The sequence below is a fragment of the Lepisosteus platostomus genome, chromosome 3 (genome assembly GCF_059453375.1).
Source record: "Lepisosteus platostomus isolate fLepPlt1 chromosome 3, fLepPlt1.hap1, whole genome shotgun sequence".
Classification (NCBI taxonomy): domain Eukaryota; kingdom Metazoa; phylum Chordata; class Actinopteri; order Semionotiformes; family Lepisosteidae; genus Lepisosteus; species Lepisosteus platostomus.
The window spans coordinates 1,667,224-1,690,059 of record NC_142613.1 but is presented as its reverse complement, the minus strand read 5'-3'; the positions used below and the strand labels follow the sequence as shown (position 1 = coordinate 1,690,059).

The 22,836-nt window shown below is 48.7% G+C and overlaps 1 protein-coding gene across 1 annotated transcript; it reads left to right on the top strand.

Moving 5' to 3' along the window:
* The first annotated feature begins 17,489 nt into the window (after window positions 1-17,489).
* On the top strand, window positions 17,490-21,976 carry abt1 (activator of basal transcription 1). The gene is made up of 4 exons (XM_088623756.1): window positions 17,490-17,723; window positions 18,540-18,853; window positions 19,873-20,048; window positions 20,759-21,976. Exons 2-4 carry the CDS (start codon window positions 18,541-18,543, stop codon window positions 21,152-21,154), a joined length of 885 nt encoding a protein of 294 aa, XP_088479882.1. The 5' UTR covers window positions 17,490-17,723; window position 18,540; the 3' UTR covers window positions 21,155-21,976.
* The last annotated feature ends 860 nt before the right edge of the window (window positions 21,977-22,836 follow it).

The following is a 22,836-nucleotide window of genomic DNA, read 5'->3' as shown; positions in this document are numbered from 1 at the left end:
TCTTATGTAAATCGGAAGCGACACTTCCATAGCTGTTGCGTAAATGGCCATAGAGAATCGCCATTCACGACAGGAGAGCAGAATTGCAGGCCCGGCAGAGTTCATTGTGCTTTAATGGTTAACAGGTGTGTGTGCTGATCACGGCGGGAGATCCTCAACAAGAGAGAACAGTCGTAGCAGCTCTCAGTTCTCGAGGGAAAGAGAAAAACAGTTCTTCCATTAATACAGGGGGGAGAGTAGTGAGCTAACGATGAGACATTTTAAAACCCTACAATTAGAATAATTGAAGACCAAATGTAGAATCCATTTAAAAATATATATTGCAGGAAAGACATTTTAATTACCCCTTCATGAATTTAAAAAAACTACATTTTCCACTACTTACATTGCTCCTCTGGGGTAATTTACCTGCGCAGCTCACTAACTTTCATCTCAGCGACATTCAGCGCGTTGTATCTTACCATGTGTTGATAGTTGCCTTGGGTCTAATTCTTTACTAGACGCCAGAAAATACAAAGATAGCTGCAAGAGTGACAAAACGCCGTTCAGTACAGGGTTCTTTTCTGTCGTAAAGATTGGGACAAGCTCCTTGATGCGCTGTTTGAGGCGCTGCTTTTAATAGTCTAAATACGGCTTAGTGCGGCCCGTTTTAAGAAAGGTTGAATATTATGTCAGGATGTTTCATAATCATGCATCACCCCGATTTAAAATAAGTGATAATACGTTTAGGAGCAATAGTTTTGAAACTTTTTCAGTTTCCAACCCTTACAAACCAAATATTAGTGGAAATAACCGCAAAATACAACAAAACTCGGCATTCCGAGCGAATTTACTGTCCCGTTCTGTCTGCGTCTTTGTGTTGCATTGGATCCGGAAGGTGAGAGAGACGGGTAACAGATCTGCCCCGAGGTGGAGACGGGCCGGGGCTCCCACAGGGACCAGCGAGAAGCTGCGCGCGTTATCATTGCAGATCGGCGCCGACAAGGGAAGCCAGCACGCTCACTTTCATTTTAAGAAGGTTTTTAAAAGGCATCAGCGGGACCACAGCTGTCTTGACTCGGGGAACAGTAGCTCGCTGTGCAGTGGCTGATGTTCGCACGACTCATGGATAAAAAGGAACATCCGGCGCCCTCCCTCTCGTTAGCGGAGGCGCGGCCATACCTGGGACAGGCGTGTAAGAAGCGGCGGCGATGCTCCCTAGCGGAAGTCGCGAAAGTTAAATCGACTCTGGGGTCGAGTTTTGGTCCAGGTTTTAGTCCTGCGCGTCAGCAGCCGCCCGACCCCACCCCAGCTTATTAAAGCATTTAACGTCTCGGGAAAGGTCTCAGTTTGATCCTCGTCGCAAGAGCTCTCCAGCTGTCTTTCTAACAGATGGCTAACAGATCTCCCGAGAGCGCGGGTTCCAGAAAGAACATTTTAAAGACCCTTAAGTCTAACTGGGCTGGGGCTCTCCGGGTCCAGGGTTCCAGATCCCTGATCTATAGATACTTCCATCATTCCTGTGATTAAAAAGCCAGCCTAGGGGAGGTCCTCTCTCTGCATGACAAGATCTCGGCTACAACCCAATTCCTCCCATTCGCTGCATCCGGCTGGAGAGATGGACCCTTCCAGAGACGCAGCTCGTGGAAGTCTGCCACAGGCCGTGCAATAGTGTGGAAAATCAGCATTTCGAGGAAGACTCAGTGTCGCCCTCAATGACCAGCCCATTCCGGGATAACCTTCACGTCGTTTCCTTCAGGGTAGGTGGGGGGTTAGGGTGGCATCACGAAGCAGAGTGGACACCTACACATTCATGGTGCGCATCGAGCAGGGCAGCAGGCCTGTACTTTCGTCATGGGACACTTGACCATGTGACCAGCCTTCAGAGTGGTCAGCTTTAGCAGCTCAGAGGGAGAGAGATGCATTGGTACTGTAGGTGGATGTAGTAGATTCCTGAGTCTGGCTGCAGTCATATCTGGCTGTTGTCCGCGGACACAGGCCTGTGCATGTCAGTAGTTCGCCTGGCACGAGGCTCAGCCTCTGCCTGCCCAGCCCCTTTCAGCCTGTCCTGAGATCTCCAGAGGGCTGCAGCAGACTTTCTCAGGGCGCTCTTCTTCAGCAGCACCAGCTCAGAAGTCCTGTGGGAGGCTGGGCTCAGCCAGTTAATCTCGCAGGCCACCCGGCTGTCTTTAATAGAGTTAGCGGGGCGGTAGCTGTACTGCAGCTATCTGCACCTCGCTGGGAACCAAAGTCCAGCGCTCCCCCCGAGCTCCCAGCCAGCCATCTTATCTGCTGACACACTAACTGGCTCCTCAAAGCTGATTAGGAAGCCCTGCGCCTGAGCGAAGCCTGCAGAAAGCAAATACAAAGAGAGATTTTCAAGAAATCTCCTCTGAAAACCTCATATGGCTGCAGACATTTCACAGCCATTGGCTTTCCTTCGGCAAGACAACAAAGCTGTAGCAGCAGGGGAGACGTCTTTTAAAAAATGTTTAAAAGATGAAACGATTAATGAAACGAGGTAGGCTGCTACCAAAGGGTTTCATGGATCCATAACCTTTCAAAACCAGGCTCTTCAGCGCTATAATCACTAACGTGTTGATTTCTGGATGGTTTGTTTTTGCAGGCTTTATAAAGCCTTGTCTGCAAAATTAAGACTGATGCAAGCTTTGGCTCAACAGGGTCCTTTAAAACTTTTAATTTAAGACAGAGACTTAACCCTGGATGTGCTGATTCATGGAGAGCACCTCCTCACTCTTGGCAGGTGCTCAGCAGAGCTCTGCAATGTCACAGGTCCTGGGACACAGAGTGGAGGATAAGAGCATCTTCTTCTCTTAGAAACGATCCTGGTAGTAATGTCCTGGTAAGAGCTGTGTGCAGAGCAGTGAAAACCATGGTCAATCACACGCAGGTGTGGTGAAATGTTACGTACAAACCACACCTGCCAAAAGACCCCACACGTTTAACATCAGAAATGGTAAACGAACAGTTTAGCACGATTAGGGTGGAAATGGTAGATGGTTCTGCTTGGCCCCTCCATGCTACCGCAACAATATGACAAGAAATGTGTTTGTAGTGGCAGCCTTCATCCAGCTTTGTACATATTTCTATTAAAAAAAACAATCACCTCAGATGTTATAAGAACTTAATCTCCTCTCACTGCCTGTTGTCAAAGCAGAGGCCCGCACCTGACTTTACGCAGTTCTGCATGTCCTGTCTTCTTTCAATATACTTGCATCAGGAAAGGGCGACCCCCATTTCCCAAACAATATTTAAAATCTGTGAATTAGTAACTACTGCTGTATCACACAGGGGCTTTTATGCTTTTGTGATGATTTACTTTTGTGTATGTTGCTGAGAACAGGAGACACTTCTTCACACAAAGGGTGGTGGAAGTGTGGAACAAGCCACCCAGCCATGTTGTTGAAGTCAATACCCTGGCCTCTTTCAAGAAACAGCTGGATGAGATCGTGGGATCAATGAGCAACTAACAACCAAATGAGCTAGATGGGATGAAAGACCTTTTCTTGTGTGTGTCCGTTACTGTATTCTGACATGCCGCACACTGACCACAGGGGACAGTGAGCAGTGCTCATCTGGGCACTGAAGAGTGATCTGCTGTTCTTGTGCCCCACTCTGAGCTGTACAGGCCCCTCCCCCGCCCTGCCTTCTCAATCCCCAAAACCAGTTCACACCAGTGTTGTCATCACTCTGATAAATGTTGCTGTGTAAAGGATAATGTGTTTTTAATTTGCTCAGATCTCTTGTGAACACCCGGGCTTATAATCCTTTCTTGGTAGAGAGGCTGGCTCCAATCACCTGCTGTGGTCATGCGGGTGTGCTCTCTGGCCGGTCCAGAAGGGTCCACTGCCCTTCTCATCTGGAGCTCCTAAGGATCTTCGACTGAAAGGTCAAAATGCACCCCCCTCTCACCTCCTCCTTCTCCTCCCCCTGCCCTCACATTCACTGTATCTAGAAGACTTTACTAACCCACGACCTCCTTCTGTATTTAAAAAAAAACTGATTTTTTTTCCAGAGAACAAAAACTGGAACGATTGTGGTTTGATATCAAAGTGCCCACGAAACGTTCACTCCCAGCACATGAAGACAGTGAAAAAGGAAAAGAAAATCTTATCAGATTTAATTACACTGAATAGATTTACAGTATATATATCTATACATGTACATATATTATCCCTCCGCAGTTTTGCACTTAGAGAAGAGATCAAAGAGGCTTGGCTCAGATTTTAATGGACTGTGCTATCTCTTCCCCGTGTCTCTGTTATACTCATTCTGAGCAGAGTGTGGTATTTTTATAATGCTGCTGCATTCTAGAGGTTCATGTAACTTTGAAACACAGTTTTTAGAAATTTGTCTGGTATTCCCAGCTCTCTCCTCCATGGAGTCTGACAGTTGGAACTCCAGTTTCAGACGTTGTACAGCACTTCTCGTTCATCCAGTTACCGGTTACTGAAGGGATCCCAGAAAAGCAGTATCTTTTAGGAGCCAGAGCTCAAATAAATAAATCCTTCCAGACTGCTGGCAGAGCAGGACCCACCTACGACCAAACCTCTTCTGCTGCAACGGGATCTGGAAACCATCCTTGTTTTCTCTCTGCCTTCCTCCTGGAAATCCACACTGCGGGCATCTGTCCCTCTGGGTCGCCAGAGCACCTGGTGCAAACCCACACAGCCGCGTGGAGAACATGCAAACTCCACGCAGAAGACACCCCAGTCCTAAATCGAACCCGAAGCCATGAGGCAACAGCAGCTCTTTCCTCTCTTGCCTGCAATGCTTGACGTCAGGCTTAGTGACTCGTGACTTGTGACTGCTTGGTTTACAGTGGTTCGGAAGTGTATGGAACTGCTCTTGGCGACTTTGTGTCACAGTAACTCCACACCTGGACTCAGCACTAGTGGGCGGTTCGTGAGCACAGTGGAATGATACCAGATCTGTTTCAGTCAGGCGAGATCCCTGCGAGATCCCTGCAAGCAGAATGCAAACCAATCCTACCGCCCATGCTCATTCAGCCAACCTTTTCTTTCATTACGTTCAGTTAAGCAGTTTCCTTTCTTTAACACGGTCTGAATATGCTCAGATCAAGATGACACCTTATAAAATCACTACAGGACGTTTTTTAGGCAGCTCTCTCACAGGATGTCTGATACATTGCAGCTGCATTGGCAGAGCCAGGGATTGATCATACGAGCTGTGCTGACACTTTCATTGTCAAAGTGGAGTTACTTTCACTCCTGTCTCCAGAACTCCTCCCAGCTCCACCACTGGCTGCTTTGCCATCCCTGAAATCCCCCAGAAGATGCAGGAGAGGCCGAGGCGCTGGAGCCGGAGGAAGGCTCGGCCACATCTCGGTGCATTTCTGTCCTGTCCTCTTGTGCTTCCGAGTACCCACCCCCTCCTCCTCCTCCTTCCCTGCCTCCCCTTCCCTCGCCCTCTCTGCCTGTCACAACAGTTTCCCGCTGTCCTGGCTGTAAGGCTGCTGCGTTTGTGGACACAACCGAGGCTGACAGCGCGCTGTCAAGGGCATTAATAAATCTGCCACTCACACCGGTGATGAAACAGACAGCCGCCATATTGTTTACAAGGCATTTCCTGATTTGTGACAGAGAAATCAGACATTCTGGGCACTCTGTGTAGCAACCAGATATTGCCGGTTTTATTATCCTCGTTATTTGTAGTCGCTGTTTTACAGCTGTAAAGATTACAGTAGAACTCCGTGGAGTAATTCTGCAGACTCCTAACTGCCACCATTCACTTGCTTTAATTAACATGAGGCAGTCTGGAGTTAGTGATAGCTGAGGTCAGTGAATCCAATGGTGAGAGTTTAGTCCTATTCACCACTCTCCGTGTTTGTCACCCAGTTTACATCCCGGGACTCTCTGTGTTGGCCAACCAATTTCGATCCCTGGATACTCTGTGTTGGCAAAGCATTGCCATCCCAGGACTCTTTGTATTGGCCAACCCTTGCCATCTCTGTCCTTTCAGAACCAGCACCTACTCTTGCCAAACATGTCAGGTTCTCCTGATTGGGGAGATTAGTGTGGCTGTCCCCACTTCTGCCCTGATCTCAGAAACCAGAAATAAATCAATAAATAAACTTTTAAAGTGTATACATATGAAAACTGGGTTCTTTGAAGGATCAAAAAGCAAGCGCCTGTAGAGATTAGCGGCTGCAAGCAAATATAGCAATATCATTATTCTGTCATGAGCAACACTATGCCAAATGGACATCATATAATCTTGGGAGACTTAATAATAATACAAACTCTATATGCACGTCTGCTGCTGATCAGAGGGGCAGGATTGTAAAGACTGGATTAACTTCTGCCTGCCACACCAAAGCAGACAAGTCTGTTTACAGAGGCATGAATAACTACACTAACAAATCCGTGGATCGGCAGCGGCCAGACCTCTTACAGGAGAACACAGATGTGCATGCTCTGTGCTTCATGTGCTGCTTTTAGGACATGATAATGAATGGCCTGGCCACTTCATAAAAGAAAAGAAAATAATTTTGTATTTGTTGCTCGTATGAAAACGTGCTGAAGAAGAAAGAGACAGGATGTCATCCTGCTCCCTGAAGGCAGAAACTCTGTCTCACCCCAGATCTCACACAAATCCAGTGAGCTAATTAATTCATGGAGCTGAGCCACTGAACCAATGAATTTATTTATTCTTAAAAGAGTTTAGATTTCTTCATGCTTTTGTCGAATTTCTAACAGTACCAGACTAAAAGCAGGACTTGGTAGACACCAGGCGGATAATAATAAATGTAGATTGAACAGATCGAATAGATCAATTAAACACGGAACATTACAAGGAGAATGAACTCAAGCATTAAAAATCCACAAAGCCTCTAACAGGCCCAGCCCAGAGGACTTCCCGGAATCAACACGGAAACACAACCAGAGGACGCAAGTGGAAACTACACGGATGTGCATTTCAAAATTGTGAAAGGAGCACTTCTTTACCCAAAGGGAGGTGGGAGTCTGGAACAAGCTACCCAACACTGTTGTTGAAGCCGATACCCTAGTTTCTTTCAGGAAACAGCTGGCTCAGATCCTTGCATCAACTAGCTACTGACAACCAAACATGCTAGACAGCCTGACTGGCTCCTCTCATATAGTACTTTTCTCATCTTCTTATTCAATGCTCTTCCCAAGTGAAGAAAGATGTGAAGACGGGGGTTTGTATTTAATCTTTTCTGTAGGGGGTTTAGACTTCCAAGTCACAAGCGGGGGTTTATGGCAGGAAAGGGGGTTAACTGATAAGGAGTGCAGATGCCAGCTAGGAACCCCCCTGGGTGTAATGTTAAACTGACCATTTGCCCAGAACATCATAAACTGGCCAAATACCATGAACCCCCCTCTTTACCATCAGACCGAGTGACGTCAGAAACGGAGAAGAAAACTGTATATAACCCAAAAGTTTGTAACAATACGGCGAACAATACTTCGGTTTTGTTGTTTCTTGCGGGAAACAAGACTTCGGCTTTATTGTTCCTTGCATGCAATAAACTCATCTGTTTCACTTCATCTCGGGATCAAGAACCTTGTTTCTTCTGTTACAACAAATTTGGCGTAGTCGGCGGATGCTCCAGAAGGCGCAGAACTTCCCATCGGCAGGAGAGACGGTCAGCGCGCACATAACTAAGAGGTAAGGACTCCTCTTTTATTTAAAAGTCCCGACTCTCTCTGACCGATTGGGAAATCTCTGCTCCCTGCGAGAATCGCCCGAGATGACGGAGTAAACGTGAGTTTCTGAATTCCTCTGGCCCGGGGAAGGCACCGGTGTATGTAATGGGTTGTTTGCTGTAAGCCCAGAATTTGGTCTGGCAGGGGTTCCGCGGTATTGTGTACAGGCGTTCGAAGCTGGTGTATGCCTTAATTGCGCGTGGAGTTTTGAACGGGTTTTGGACCCTTACCGTGAAGTCAGGACTGGTGTGGGTCTTAATTGCACCCGGAGTTCTGAGGGTCAGAACTGGTTTGGGTCTTAGTTGCACCCGGAGTTCTGATGCTCTGAATCGGTGTGGGCCTTGATTGCGCCCGGGGTTCTAGAGCAAGTGGTGCATTAAATGCACGTAGTTCAGGACTGGTGTGGGTCTTAGTTGCACCCGGAGTTCTGAAGGTCAGGACTGGTGTGGGTCTTAATTGCACCCGGAGTTCTGTGGCTCGGGATCGGTGTGGGCCTTAATTGCGCCCGGGGTTCTGGAGCTGAGTGGTGCATTAAATGCACGTATAATCCAGGATTGGTGTGGGCTTTAATTACGCCCGGGGTCCTGAGATTAGCTACGCCTTGATCGTGCACAGATTGGCGTGGCGTGGTTTTTTTTTTTGTTTTAAAGGAAACAGGAGTAGAAGAGATATATGTATGTATGTTTTTGGTGTTTTCCTTGTTTGTGAAATACATATACACACGCACGACACTAACATAAACACACCTCATAATAAAAGAGCAAAGCATTAAGTAGCAGGATTTAAAGGACGTTGAGACCCGAGAATCGCCCTGATTGAGCTCAGTGCGTAAGTCCACCCCGGGGCAAAAGCAGCGATGCTGGCGTTCTGGGGATGGTGAATTACTGATCAAGAAAGGGGGTTTTCGAGGTCTCGTTTCTTACCTGTGAACAGTGCGGTGTAAATCCTCTCTAAAGTCTCTGAGAGGTATTTAGATCTGGAGGTAACAGACGCCCTTAGCTGAATGAGTGCAGTAATGCACAGGTTTTTCCAAGTGAAAACATCCCCCTACTGAATGAGCTGTTACCTCACACACGACAAAAGTAAATCTTAAAGAAACCAAACATGTGTGCTAATTGGGTGTTTGAGAAAGTGGTGGAAGTATCTGATTACATATCAGAAAAGTGTAAATTGACTGAAAGGGAAGAGAAATATAGGAAGAAGCTGAGTCTGTCAGAAGGAGTTTGGGGCGAAGATGCCTGTAAAAAAGCGTACGAACATTGGAACAAAAACAAAGATTTAGCTGCAGCCCTGGTGATCGGCCGACACCTGAGGTGGCAGATTAGCATGAAGGAGAAATCAGAATGGGATAGAAAAGAGAAGGAGTTCACAGAAAAAATAAAAGCGTTAAATGAGAGGAAAGATAATTTATTCGCGGCAAAAGAGGTACTAGAAAAAAAACTAAAAGAGGCAGTACAGGAGAATGAGAAATTAAAGAAGGAATTAACTCCTGATCACGCTGCACTGGTTAATGTGTTACAGCCGGCGACTAAGTTATATCCTGCTCTCCCACAGGGGAACAAACAGGCAGGAAACGAAAATAATTGGGATCAATTCCCTCAGTGGCCATATGGAGAAGGGGGGTCTGATTGGGATAACACTTGGTATGAGTGTGATAAAGACGGATCAGGGTCTCCCCTGTTAGAGGGAGGGCGCCCGCAGGTCTGTACTCTCACTCGAAGTGGGAAAGGACTTGATGTAGCAGGGGCTGGTGCCGTTGATGACAGCGCCACTCTAACTCCGTCTCGCACCCCTCCGAGGGGGTCAGTTCTCGCACCTACCTTCCCTGAACCCCCAATACGATCAAATCCAAAACCGGAGGATATTGACCGGTGGGCTAGAGAAGTACCGCACCCAAAATTAGGGATGCAGCGAACCTGGAGTGCGCTTCAGGAATTAAAAGATACTTATGGTATCTCCCCCCTGACTGCCGCTATGATCCTCAGAAGGACAGGGGAAAAGCGTGTCGGAGAACTTAAACAATTGTGTGAGGATAACGGCAGGGGAGGGCGATGGGAATGGGTTTGGCGATGGCTTAAACAAAATTATCCACCAAAGACAGATTGGAAAAAGATATCTGCGTGTCAGCAAAAAGAAAGCGAGGATGTGGCTGACTTCACTGACCGCTTCGTCACACTCTGGCTGGAATGCTCAGGACTGAGTGACGAAGAGGATGTGAATAGCGACGCCTCTGCTGTAATTAAACAAATTTATTTGGGCGGTCTTAAGCCTGATATAGCCAAAGCCCTTCAGTTAAAAGAGCCCGAAATAGGGCAGGATACGACTAAACAATTTGAGGAAATAGTTAAAATGGCACGGCAAATCGAGAGAAATATGTATGCTAAGGTGCGGGCAATACAAACAGGGTGGACACCCCCCATACTGAAGGGTGGAGCTGGCCCTGACACCCGACTAAATCCAAAAAGCGAAATTACAACTCGGTGCCATTATTGTAAAAATTTCGGACATTGGCAAAAGAATTGCAAAAAGCGATTAGCCAGTGAGGGCAGGTTTGGAAGATACCGAGATCCCCCTTTCAATCCCTCGAATCGAGAGGGGCAAACAAACCTGTTGTCACAATTACAGGATCTGAGCGAAGCAGACAAACGCGCTATCAGGGAGCTTTTAAACTAGGACTCCCCCTAGTGGCCTCCCTACGCCTATCTCAGGAACTGAGTGAAAAAGAGCTCAAATTACAATGCACGATTAATGGGATTCAAATGTCACTTTTATGGGACACTGGGGCTCAATTATCGTGTTTATCTGAACAGTCAGCCAAACGGTGTGGTGTCATGTTCACAGGGAAGGAGCTGGAGGCCACTGGTGTAGGGGGTAATAGAATAACACTCAGAGAAACTCAAGAACTCAAGATTAGACTAGGAGATGGGGAGGTAACATTTAATGCTGTCATGTGGGTAGGATCTACCCCAGATCTGTTGGGATGGGATGCTCTGAAATACCTACAAGGGGTTACATTAACCGTACATGAAGAGAGGGTGGAGGTAAACATCTGGTCCCTCCAAAAAGACGAACTAAAAGGGCATCCAATTTGGACTATGGATAAGGACGAATGCGGGCTTCTGGATATGGAACCCGCCACATTTACTGGGAAATCCCCGCCATACACAAAGCCATATAAAATCAACAAAGAGGCGGAGGAAGGGGTTCGACCAGTAATACAAAAACTATTGACTCAAGGCATTGTACGAAAAACACATAGTACAAGCAACAGTCCAATATGGCCCGTAAAGAAAGCCAGCGGAGCATGGCGATTCACAGTTGATTACTCAAAAGCTAATCAACACATCAACCGTCTCACCCCCTTAGTAGCAGACCCCTCTGCTATTTTTCAACTACTGACCCCTGAGCACCAGGTGTTTTCAGTAATTGACATGGCTAATGGGTTCTGGTCTGTTCCTCTACACCCAGAGGTACAAGATTGGTTCGCCTTTGTTGTAGATGGAGAACAATATACTTGGACCAGGTTACCACAGGGGTTTCATAACAGCCCCACCGTGTATCACATGGCACTTCGGAGGCATCTCCGGGAGCTGCCTCAAGTGTCCTCCGTCGTTATCCAATATGTGGATGATATTTTAATCGCGTCTCCTGACGAGGAAACCCACAAGAAGGACCTCCAAATTATTCTCGACCATTTGGTTAAAAAAGGACACAAGGCTAGTTATAGCAAAGCACAGTTATGCCTAGACACCGTAATTTACTTGGGACAAAAGATTAGTCAGGGAAAAAGGGAATTGACAGAAGATCGGGCCCAGGCAATCCGAACACACCCTAGTCCCAATACGGTGAGAGAGCTCCGATCATTTCTGGGTCTGTGCAATTTCAATAGAAATTGGGTTGATGCTTTTTCTGAAAGGGCCAAACCACTTACAGACCTATTAAAGGGGGGAGGGAGGTCCCTTGATCCTATTGCTTGGAGTCCTGAAGCTGAACATGCTTTTAATGATTTAAAACAAGCTCTGTTACAGGCTCCTGCATTGGGGTTTCCTCAGACAGACCAACCATTCTACCTCTACGTAAGTGAAAAGAATGGATTTTGGACAGCTGTACTAACACAGGAACATGGGGTATTGCAAGTTGCTGACAGAGGCCACCCAAGGAGCCCGTGAGCAGGTCCTGGAGGCGTGGGGACCACCACCTGAAGGAGGGCACGACCTCATCCCAGGAGAGTGGGTGTGGATCAGGAAATTTCCTTCACAGGTTCTCCAGCCCAGGTGGGACGGACCCTACCAGATCCTGTTGACAACCGAGTCTGCGGTTCGAGTGGAAGGAAAAGATCGCTGGATCCACGCGTCACACTGCCGACGAGCCTCATCCCCGGACCCAGAATGAAAACATTTCTGTCAATAATGATAATTGTTGCTGTAGAACTATGTTCCGCAGGGATTAATGATCATCTCTCCCACAAAGGAGAACATGGAATTAATTCCTTTTTAGGCCTCTCCTATCTGACAGCTAAGAAAACCAACCAAAGTGCCTGCTGGGTGTGTGCCGCATTACCCAAATATGTACAGGGAGGACTTCCTATGGGGGCCATTCCTTGGCGTCTCGAGGAAGTCATAGGCATGATCATTTGGAGGGATAATTTAGGAGATTTTAATATGACAAACTATGGGGGTTGCCATAACACGACTTTAACCTGCACAACATTACAGTATCTACAGGAGCGAGGCTTAGAGCCCACGAGTTTCACAGGCTCTTACGCTCCTAAATATAACAGAAGCCATACACCACCATACCTGACTCTAAATAAGGAACGTGAGGGAAACATATGCTTTCAGCACACTAATGGTCTGCACTTGGTTGGATGGAGTCGTTGCAACCTTACCATCGCTGCAAATATATCCACCTCTACCTTCCAAATTCCAGGATGGGATCGGCACACCCCACAATTCGGTATAAGTTTCTTATTTTCAGAGGCATGGGGAGCGCCAAACGGAACATATTTCATTTGTGGAAAACGAGCCTACCCATGGTTGCCAGCCCAGTGGTCGGGCTCATGTTATTTAGGATATGTGGTTCCTCATATCCGTGTTCAAACCCACACCCCCTTCGGACCTAACCACAGACCACAAAGAAAATTGGCTGATTGGGAATATTATTTAGGTATAATATTTCCACAAGCCGGCATGAACTTTCTGAGTCGAGAGTTAATTCAAATGGCTTCGACTTTAGAAGAATTAGCAAATTCTACCTCATCTAGTCTGAAGGCTGTTAATGATGAGATGGTAGCCCTCAGAACAGTGGCCATGCAGAACCGACTAGCTTTAGATTATGTACTGGCGGCCCAAGGAGGAACTTGTGCAGTAATTGGCACTGAATGCTGCACATATATCCCTGATAATTCTGAGCACATCTCAGATCTGGCCCAACACATTTACAATGAGGGACAGAAATATCAGGACTATTATACTGAAAATTGGGGAATTGGATCTTGGGTAAAGTCTGTGTTTGGGGCCTGGGGCGGAACTTTTTTACAGTGTTTATTTGTAGGAATAGTATTGTTTATATGTGTAATTGTAATCATCACGTGCACAAAAACATGTATCACATCTTGCCATAACCGTGGAACGAACAATGTCATGGCAATACATACCTGTTCGCCAAGAAAGGAAAGATCTGCCCTGACATTGTATGTATAAAAATAGGCTACACTGACGTATGCCATATTTTATAAGGGGGGAATGAAGAAAGATGTGAAGACGGGGGTTTGTATTTAATCTTTTCTGTAGGGGGTTTAGACTTCCAAGTCACAAGCGGGGGTTTATGGCAGGAAAGGGGGTTAACTGATAAGGAGTGCAGATGCCAGCTAGGAACCCCCCTGGGTGTAATGTTAAACTGACCATTTGCCCAGAACATCATAAACTGGCCAAATACCATGAACCCCCCTCTTTACCATCAGACCGAGTGACGTCAGAAACGGAGAAGAAAACTGTATATAACCCAAAAGTTTGTAACAATACGGCGAACAATACTTCGGTTTTGTTGTTTCTTGCGGGAAACAAGACTTCGGCTTTATTGTTCCTTGCATGCAATAAACTCATCTGTTTCACTTCATCTCGGGATCAAGAACCTTGTTTCTTCTGTTACAACACAAGGTAAGAGCTAGAAAGCCCCCCCCCTGGCCAGTTTGACTACAGACAGGGAATGTTCACTGGCTCACTGTATGCTGTGTTACGTGTGCAGAATAACCACTGGTCTGACGTCAGAGAGGGGATACAGCCTTGCCCCTACCCCAGGTGCGCTGGCCTTTTCACTGATTTATATTTAGATGGAGAGAAGTATCCTCTGCTCGTGTTGTAGAATATTGTGTGCCCCAAACCCAAGCAATGTGTTTTAAATATTGCAGGAACACATGAGCACTGCGCACAGGGCTATACATAATTTAAGCATGGGAAGATGCAGGAACTCTTGCTGTCCAAAACAGAGAAAGAGGGAAGGTGACGTCCAGGCTGCCTCAGCCCTGCGCCCCCATGCACTTAACTTCCTGTCCAATTCCCTTCTCCTCTATTGCCTGGTTAAAATGAACAGTTTTCTGTTCTTACTCAGAAAAGCTCCTTTTGATGAAGAAAGAAAATGACCAAAGCCAAGAGAGCAGTCCTAATCTATCTGCACACGTTGTAGTCTTACCTTATAAAACGACACGAACAGCCTGGATGAGCAGATAGTGTGCATTAGGTTACTCAGCCATGACATGTGACACAACTCCAAGCCTGATAAGCAGGAGACTTCAGTGGCTTGGCCCGTGTGCATTGTGTAGAGGCAGACATGGGCAGTCACACAGAAAAATTACATTTATTGCAAAGATGTGCAAAGATGGTGAAGCAAAGAATTAGAAATGTTAATAAAGGCATATTTTAAAATGCAGCACCGATGTCCCAGTAAAAACAGAGGAGAACTCTGCTGGCTGGCTTCAAATAGTCGCAATGCATTTGCACTCATCACTGCCTGCAACAAAGAAAGCAAAGCTCACAGGAGAGGCTTTGTTAATGAGAAGATATTGTGTGGTGCAGATTAATATTACTCTCAGACAGTATGTTCAAAGTCTGCCTTCTCCCTTGTTCACTCCACTGGGACCTAATTTTCTTTTCCTGGGTTGCAGTCACTGTGGTCAGCGTGGAGCCTGTGTGTTGTGTGTTTATAGCACCTCCACCTGCTTCTGTAGAGATCCTGCAATGAGCCCACCCAAGTCGAGCTACCTTCCCATTGCACAGGACAGGCCAGAGTCTTTACAGAGCAATTGCAGGTACTTTGGAGTCTCCTAGGAAGGTCATTTGCATTCCTTTCCAATGGGTTTTGATACCCTGAAGGTATGGTCAGTGTGTCTGCAGCAGAACTGTCCAGTCCTGGTCCTGGAGGGGTCAGTCACTGTGTCTACAGCAGGACTGTCCAGTCCTGGTCCTGGAGGGGTCAGTCAGTGTGTCTGCAGCAGAACTGTCCAGTCCTGGTCCTGGAGGGGTCAGTCAGTGTGTCTGCAGCAGAACTGTCCAGTCCTGGTCCTGGAGGGGTCAGTCAGTGTGTCTACAGCAGGACTGTCCAGTCTTGGTCCTGGAGGGGTCAGTCAGTGTATCTACAGCAGGACTGTCCAGTCCTGGTCCTGGAGGGGTCAGTCAGTGTGTCTGCAGCAGGACTGTCCAGTCTTGGTCCTGGAGGGGTCAGTCAGTGTGTCTACAGCAGGACTGTCCAGTCCTGGTCCTGGAGGGGTCAGTCAGTGTGTCTGCAGCAGGACTGTCCAGTCCTGGTCCTGGAGGGGTCAGTCAGTGTGTCTGCAGCAGAACTGTCCAGTCCTGGTCCTGGAGGGATGGTCAGTCTGTCTACAGCAGGGCTGTCCAGTCCTGGTCCTGGAGGGGTCAGTCAGTGTGTCTACAGCAGGGCTGTCCAGTCCTGGTCCTGGAGGGGTCAGTCATTGTGTCTACAGCAGGGCTGTCCAGTCCTGGTCCTGGAGAGGTCGGTCACTGTGTTTACAGCAGGACTGTCTAGTCCTGGTCCTGGAGGGGTCAGTCAGTGTGCAGATTTTCCAGGTCTCTTCAAAGCAGCTGAACCTGAAGAGCTGGGAGAAGCTAGTAAACTGGTCCCATGAAGTCAACAATGAACTGATTGAGCCCGTGGCCAGAGGAGCTGGAATGAAAGTCTTGCAGACACACCAGCCCTCTGGGACCAGGGCTGATCTGTCAGACAGGAACTACCAGGTCTGTGATGTCTTTTTTCCTCATTTTTGCTTCCAGAACAAAGTGTCAAAAACAAACAGGGTGTTGTGCACTGTGAACATGTGTAAAAGCCCAGCTGCCAGTTCTCCAGTTCCAAATTGAGCTTCAATACTTCAGAGGACTAACAAGCAAAGGCAACTCCATACGTGCTATTTCAATGAAAATCTAGAGTGCTTAATTCAAGCAGTTCTGCACACTCTTGTGAAGCCCTGAGGCCAGTCCGTCTCGCTTATTCATTTCCTCTGGAGGCATTTCCTCGTACACAAGAGCGGGCAGTTGGACCCTCTTTGTTGGTTTTACATCGCCACCTTGTGTCGAGAAGTGGTAACAACAAGAAATTAATGCCAAGAAAGAATCACATTTCGGGTGATTCTAGAGCAGATGTGTCCAATTTTGGTTCTGCAAGGCAGGTGTATCTGCAGGTTTCCTAGGTCTCCTGAAAAGCACCAGAATCTGCGAATCCGGGTGACGGTGTAAAATTGGTCCAATTAAGCCAATAATGAGCTGATCTGGGTCATTAAAGCTGTGTTAGACTGAAAACTCGCAGATAATAATAATAATAATAATAATAATAATAATAATAATAATTAGTTCAGGTGGGTAGCTGCGTCAGCATGCGTAGGCTGCAAAGGAACAAGTAATAGGTTTATTCCATGCTGAAAAAAAGAAGAAAGAGAACACAACGTTTCGGCCGTGGAGCCTTCTTCAGGTGTCATAAGTAAGTAATTATAATAATAATTACTTACACTTATATAGCGCTTTTCTGGACACCACTCAAAGTGCTTTACAGGTAATGGAGATCCCCTCCACCACCAGTGTGAATTATCCACCTGGATGATGCGACGGCAGCCATAGTGCGCCAGAACGCTCACCACACACCAGCTCTCAGTGGGAAGGAGAGCAGAGTAATGAAGCCAGTTCATAGAGGGAGATTATTAGGAGGCCATGATTGATAAAGGTCAATGGGGAATTTGGCCAGGACGCCAAATACACCGAGATACACCGCCCCTCCGGGACCAGACGTCATCTAGATCAGAGCAAATCAGCGTGCAGCCCCCCCCAGCCCGCAGACATCACAACCTCTCTGAAACCGACTCCTAAATTATAACATCATTCAGGCCCTGCGGCAGACACACTGACCGGCCCCTCCAGGACCAGGACTGGACACTGCTGGTGTGGACTCACTGACCCATCCCCCAAGATCAGTTCCGGGGACCCCCCAATGCCACACAACTGAGTCTCTGTCCAGTCAGGTGATGCTGTCGGACTGTAACAGACAACATGATCCCAGTACAGCGGACACACAATACCGGCTTGATCTATCACAGACAGCCCTGAGCATTGCATATTCCGTTTGCTCCCCTATCTGTCAAATAAACTGCGATTAAAATTCTTTTAATGGGTTTTCTTTATTTCTTATTGGGTCCAAATCTATTAACAGCGGCTTTGCGGACGACATTCCTCTGGACACGTTCAGGCAGCGGGCCTTAGAGAGGCCGACGCGCAGACGCAGTAGACACGGTGAATGCCGTACTGAGCATGCGTAGCTGTGGCAATATGGCGACGTCCTGTTAGTGTGCATGGGTTTTTGTGAGATCGAATAAGTTCGCGTTTGGAAGTTACATTTGGTTTTCGTGGTTACTTGTATACACCTAGAGAAGCAGAACCCCGACCGAAATATAAGCGGAGACGAGAAAGATTGTGGCGACGCTGACGCGGGAAATTAGAGAAATCAGGGTTTCGTTTGGACTTCTGTTCCGGAAAGGTAAAACGGTTTGGAGTTTTCTAGAAGTCTTTTATAGTAAAGGTTTTGGTAATAAAATCTTAGAGTGGGACGCTTTGTGTTATTTCGTTTAGGCAGTTGAATTATGAATAAGCGGCGTTTCGTCTTTTATTTTTAGTATTATTATTGATTGATATGATTTTCTGGACAGATATAAATGTACTTTTTCGTGGTCACAACAGGCACTCTTGCTATTGCTGGCGTTTGTACTTTGGTTTTCTGCTTGTGCTGTCTTTTTCTGTTGCGCCATTAGAAACTGCAGCAGAGAACCACTTGTGGGGTCTGTAGAACAGACCACTTCAATACCTCCCTTGACTGAAGTGTTCAGAGCGTGTATTTAACACCCTTCAACTTTCTAGTATTGGAAAACTGTCAAAAAGTGCAAAAAATAATTTGAGTGACTTGTATTGCTAAGGACACCAGTCATTCTAGTTTCTCACTTTTCTCCTCCCTTCCCTCTGGTCAACTTCATAGGAGCATAAAGGCACGAACTTCCAGATTCAGAGACAGTTTGTTTCCCCCACCAGCTGTCAGATTAGCGAACTCTACTCCAACCACTGACCAAACTCATCTACATTTCTACTCACACTCGTGTTTTTTTTTCTCTTCTCACAACTGCTTGTCTGACCTGCTTTTTAAAGTGGTATGTTAACTTCTAGTTGCTGTTCTGTGCTTGTTGGGTGATTCCTTAGCGCCTTTGTATCGGAGCATACATGCAAATAAAGATTTCATTGCACTTGTGCGTGTGGCAGACCAGCTGAACGTCTTGTGCTCCGATGTGCTGTTCTCTCGCTGCAGAATGTCGGACCAGGGGGAGGAGTTTGACGGAGAGGGGGAGGTGCCTGAGACGAAGGGGGAGGAGTCTGGAGGAGAGGAGGAGGGGCTGATGAGCGACGACACGGGGGCAGCCGGGGGCAAAGCTGGGCAAGGCCTCGCAGGGCCGGGGGCGACGGGGGGCGAGCGCTCGGCAGCGGGCACCAAGCCCTCGGGGAGGAGGGCGGTCCCGGGGGTCCTGTACCTGGGCCACATCCCCCCCCGGCTCAGACCCAGGCACGTGCGCAACATGCTGTCCGTGTACGGAGAGATCGGGAGGATCTTCCTGCAGCCCGAGGGTGAGGACCGCCACCCCGCTGTGGCCCCCGAGCTCACGCAGGAAGCTGTAGCCCGAGCAGGGCGCCAGGGCAGCGGCCGTTGGTTGGCACTTTTCCTTGGGGACGTTTCAGTGTTGTCCCGGAGGTTGTGAATGAAACCAACCTGCATCCATCCACCCACCCATCCATCTCCTAACAGCTTCTTCCAGTGCAGGGGAATCGCAGGGAGTCTTATCCCGTCAAGCAGTGGGCACAATGGTGGCACTGTGGCTCAGGATCTGCGCCTGTGGCTGGAAGGTTGCCGGTTCAAATCCCGCAGCCGGCAGAGGAATCCTACTCCGTTGGGCCCCTGAGCAAGGCCCTTCACCCTAACTGCTCCAGGGGCGCCGTACGATGGCTGACCCTGCGCTCTGACCCCAGGCTCTCTCCCTATCTGTGTGTCTGTGTGTCTCATGGAGAGCAAGCTGGGGTATGCAAAAAGATAATTCCTAATGCAAGAAATTGTAAAGGGTTTATAAAGTAATGTTAATGTTAATGCAGGAGGCTTCCTGGACAGGACACCAGTCCCTCGCAGGGGACGCCTGGGCCAGTGTTCCCAGAAGCCAGTTCACCTCCCTGTATGGTAATGTCTTTGGCCTGTGGGAGGAAACCCACGCGGACGCAATCCCAGAGCCCAGTGGCATGCCAGTACGTTGATTGGCTTCTGGGAAAGTTGGCCCTGGTGTTAGTGAGTGCATGTCACACTCGAAGCTGATGTTTATGTCCCGGGCATTGTAACGTCAGCTATTTCACTCTTACAGAGGGTGCTGGCTGCTTAGCCAGAGGAGTTGAAAATACGGTCAGTAAGACTTTTTCATGCTGTAGGTGTTCACACAGCTGCCCGAGTGCTTCCTTCGCTTCGCCTGCATCGAGGTGTTGGTCTCCATCGCGTTCCCTGTTCGTGTTAGTTGGTAGGAAGGTTGTGCTGCCCTCTAACGCCTCCGTCTCCTCTGCCCCTGGGCCGCTGTCTCCTGGTCTCTCTCTCCCCGGGCCGCGTCCAGACCACTCGGTGAGGAGGAAGAGGAAGAAGGCGGGCTCCAACGCCAAGTCCTTTGTCGAGGGCTGGGTGGAGTTCAAGGACAAGCGGGTGGCCAAGAGGGTGGCGGCCAGCCTGAACAGCACTCCCATGGCAGCGCGCAAGAGGAGCCGCTTTCACGACGATCTGTGGTGCATGAAGGTGCGCTGGGAGCTCCTGACACCCCTCCCTCTCTCTCCGCCCACCGGCCCCCTCCCTCCCTCTTCCTCTCTCTCTCCCCGCCCACCGGCCCCCTGCCTCCCTCTTCCTCTCTCTCCGCCCACCGGCCCCCTGCCTCCCTCTTCCTCTCTCTCCGCCCACCGACCCCCTCCCTCCCTCCCTCTTCCTCTCTCTCCGCCCACCGACCCCCTCCCTCCCTCTCTCTCTCTCCGCCCACCGGCCCCCTGCCTCCCTCCCTCTCTCTCTCTCCACCCACCGGCCCCCTGCCTCCCTCCCTCTCTCTCTCTCCACCCACCGGCCCCCTGCCTCCCTCCCTCTCTCTCTCTCCACCCACCGGCCCCCTGCCTCCCTCCCTCTCTCTCTCTCCACCCACCGGCCCCCTGCCTCCCTCCCTCTCTCTCTCCCCGCCCACCAGCCCCCTCCCTCCCTCCCTCCCTCTCTCTCCCCGCCCACCGGCCCCCTCCCTCCCTCTCTCTCTCCACCCACCGGCCCCCTCCCTCCCTCACTCTCTCTCTCTCTCCACCCACCGGCCCCCTGCCTCCCTCCCTCCCTCCCCACCCACCCGGCTCTCGCTTGACGCTCTCTCTCTCTCTCTCCGCCCACCTGCTGCATCGACTGTCGTTCTGGTGGCCCTGATGTCACAGACTCCCCACCTGTCTCTCGCACACTAACCCCCCCCTCGCCTGCCTCAGTACCTTCACAGGTTCCAGTGGTGTCACCTGAGTGAGCGCCTGGCGTACGAGCAGACTGTGAGACAGCAGCGCCTGAGGGTGGAGATCTCCCAGGCCAAGAAGGAGACCAACTTCTACCTGGCCAACGTGGAGCGGAGCCACAGCCTGGAGAAGCTGAAGAAGAGGAAGAAGAAGGAGGGTCAGAGCTTCCTGGAGAAGACCTGGGACTTCACCCAGCGGCCCACCGAGGACGAGATCCGGCAGAGGCGCCTGCTGAAACAGAACCAGCCCCGGGGCCGGTCCAAGAAGGAGCTGGCGAAGGCGCTGGAGAAAGCCCGGGCCATCCAGGAGAAATCCCAGTCCAACGTTTCTCTGCTGGCCAAGATCTTCAACACTGGGGCTTCCCAGGACAACTAGATAAGGTTCCCGGGCCGTACCGGTGCAGACCGTGCTTTCCGGGACATGGGAACATCAGTGAAAAATTTATCGGGTGGTTCACTGTGCTTCAGTGAACTGTCCTTGGGTCGCCTGGCACACCTGATCAATACTAATGCACAAGGAATTAGAGGAAGTTTTAATGTTGTTCCTGCTGACATCTGGAATGCAAACTGTGGCATCAGGGCCACCGTAGGATAAATCCATTGTACTATTCCATCTGGGCAGTATATTGACTGCCCACACACAGACAGTTTAGATTTGGTTGAATATAAGGTGATTGTTTAGTCCAGAGAAAACAGTGTTTTTAAGTCCGAAGCTCAATAAGTGGCCACTCATCTGAGCTGCCGTGATCGCCTCTCGATCTGGCACACCTGGGATAGCTGGGCCTCATCCTTCTTCCGGAACGGGACGGCAGACCGCCTTGGAGACGAGAAGAGCGACAGGTTCTTGTTCGTGGTGAAGGCTGGGACCTGCAGTCTGTCTCCGCCGGCGGTTACCTTTCCCCTGCTGACCCGTTGAGGATTGGGATGTGTGTTGCTCCGGATTTGGGGAGGGGAGTGCATCTCCATTGGATCCTGCTTCCCGGATGTCCGATTTATCAGTTTCTCTCATCCGTACCGGTGAGGGAAGCCGCAGACTGCAGGGAACCTCGGAAGGGTGTTCGAACCACACCGATGGACCTGGTTGGACAGCTCACCTGCCTTGGTCGAAGTTCTTTCATGCTCTCTTGCTGTTCTGACTTTATTGTAGCTCTCTTTGACATCCGGGGAGAAGTCTCTCAATAAACAGCCCAGTGTTGTGGTTCTGTCTCCCTGTGGCCCCTTGTGTTCAGATGAGAAACATAAACTCTTGATTTACAGCAGGGTAGCCCACCTCAGTCCTGAGGGTCTGCTGTCCAGCAGGGTTTATGGGTCTCTTAAAATTTCAGCTTCTGCAGGACAAGGAAAGGGTTCGACTTGTGCGGCTAAGCTGATAATGAGTTTGGTCAGGTAATCGAGGGCTCAGGTGGAAAGAGACCCAGACCCCCTCTGGCTGTCCTGATTTGCAGGTACAGAATTCCAGACTCCAGTTTCCAAACTGGCTTTGTGATTTTTCCAAAATTCAGATGGCAAAATATCAGGGCTGTACGCTATAAATAACCTGCACATGAGATTAAAGATGTGAACAAATGCGCGCACAACGAATATTCACACCCAACCGATATTTCTCAAGAAAGAGCTGGATGAGGTCCTCAGATCAATTATCTGCCAACTACTGAGGGACCTACATGTGCCAAATAGCTCCACTTGTTTTTAACCTTTGTTCTTATCTGATAATACTATTAATTAGTAACTAACAATTGCAACTCACACAAACTTTCAGATGTTCTTGTTGATTCTTGTTAACCCTTTATATGGTCCGTTTATATCAGGATTGTAACAATATACTCTATATAACATCAGAACTCCTAAAATTATTTATAACAAATTATTTTAATGTGTTAACTTTGTATCGCAACATGTGCTGCACAAAGCCGGGTTTCTGTTTATGTTATTCAAAGGGATTGATTGCTCTGAAAGGTGTGAATTTTGGATGATCCTGAGCCCGTATTGATTCTCAGCAGTGAGTCTTTGCAGGCTTCAGTCACTGAAACCCCTTAAAGAAGTCCAGGAGAGTCTATT

Excerpts from the sequence above, each read along its gene's own strand:
- abt1 (XM_088623756.1), top strand. The coding sequence starts at position 18,541 with ATGTCGGACCAGGGGGAGGAGTTTGACGGAGAGGGGGAGGTGCCTGAG. Across the intron at positions 18,854-19,872 it reads GATCTTCCTGCAGCCCGAGG|ACCACTCGGTGAGGAGGAAG; the intron begins GTGAGGACCGCC and ends GGCCGCGTCCAG. Across the intron at positions 20,049-20,758 it reads ACGATCTGTGGTGCATGAAG|TACCTTCACAGGTTCCAGTG; the intron begins GTGCGCTGGGAG and ends CGCCTGCCTCAG.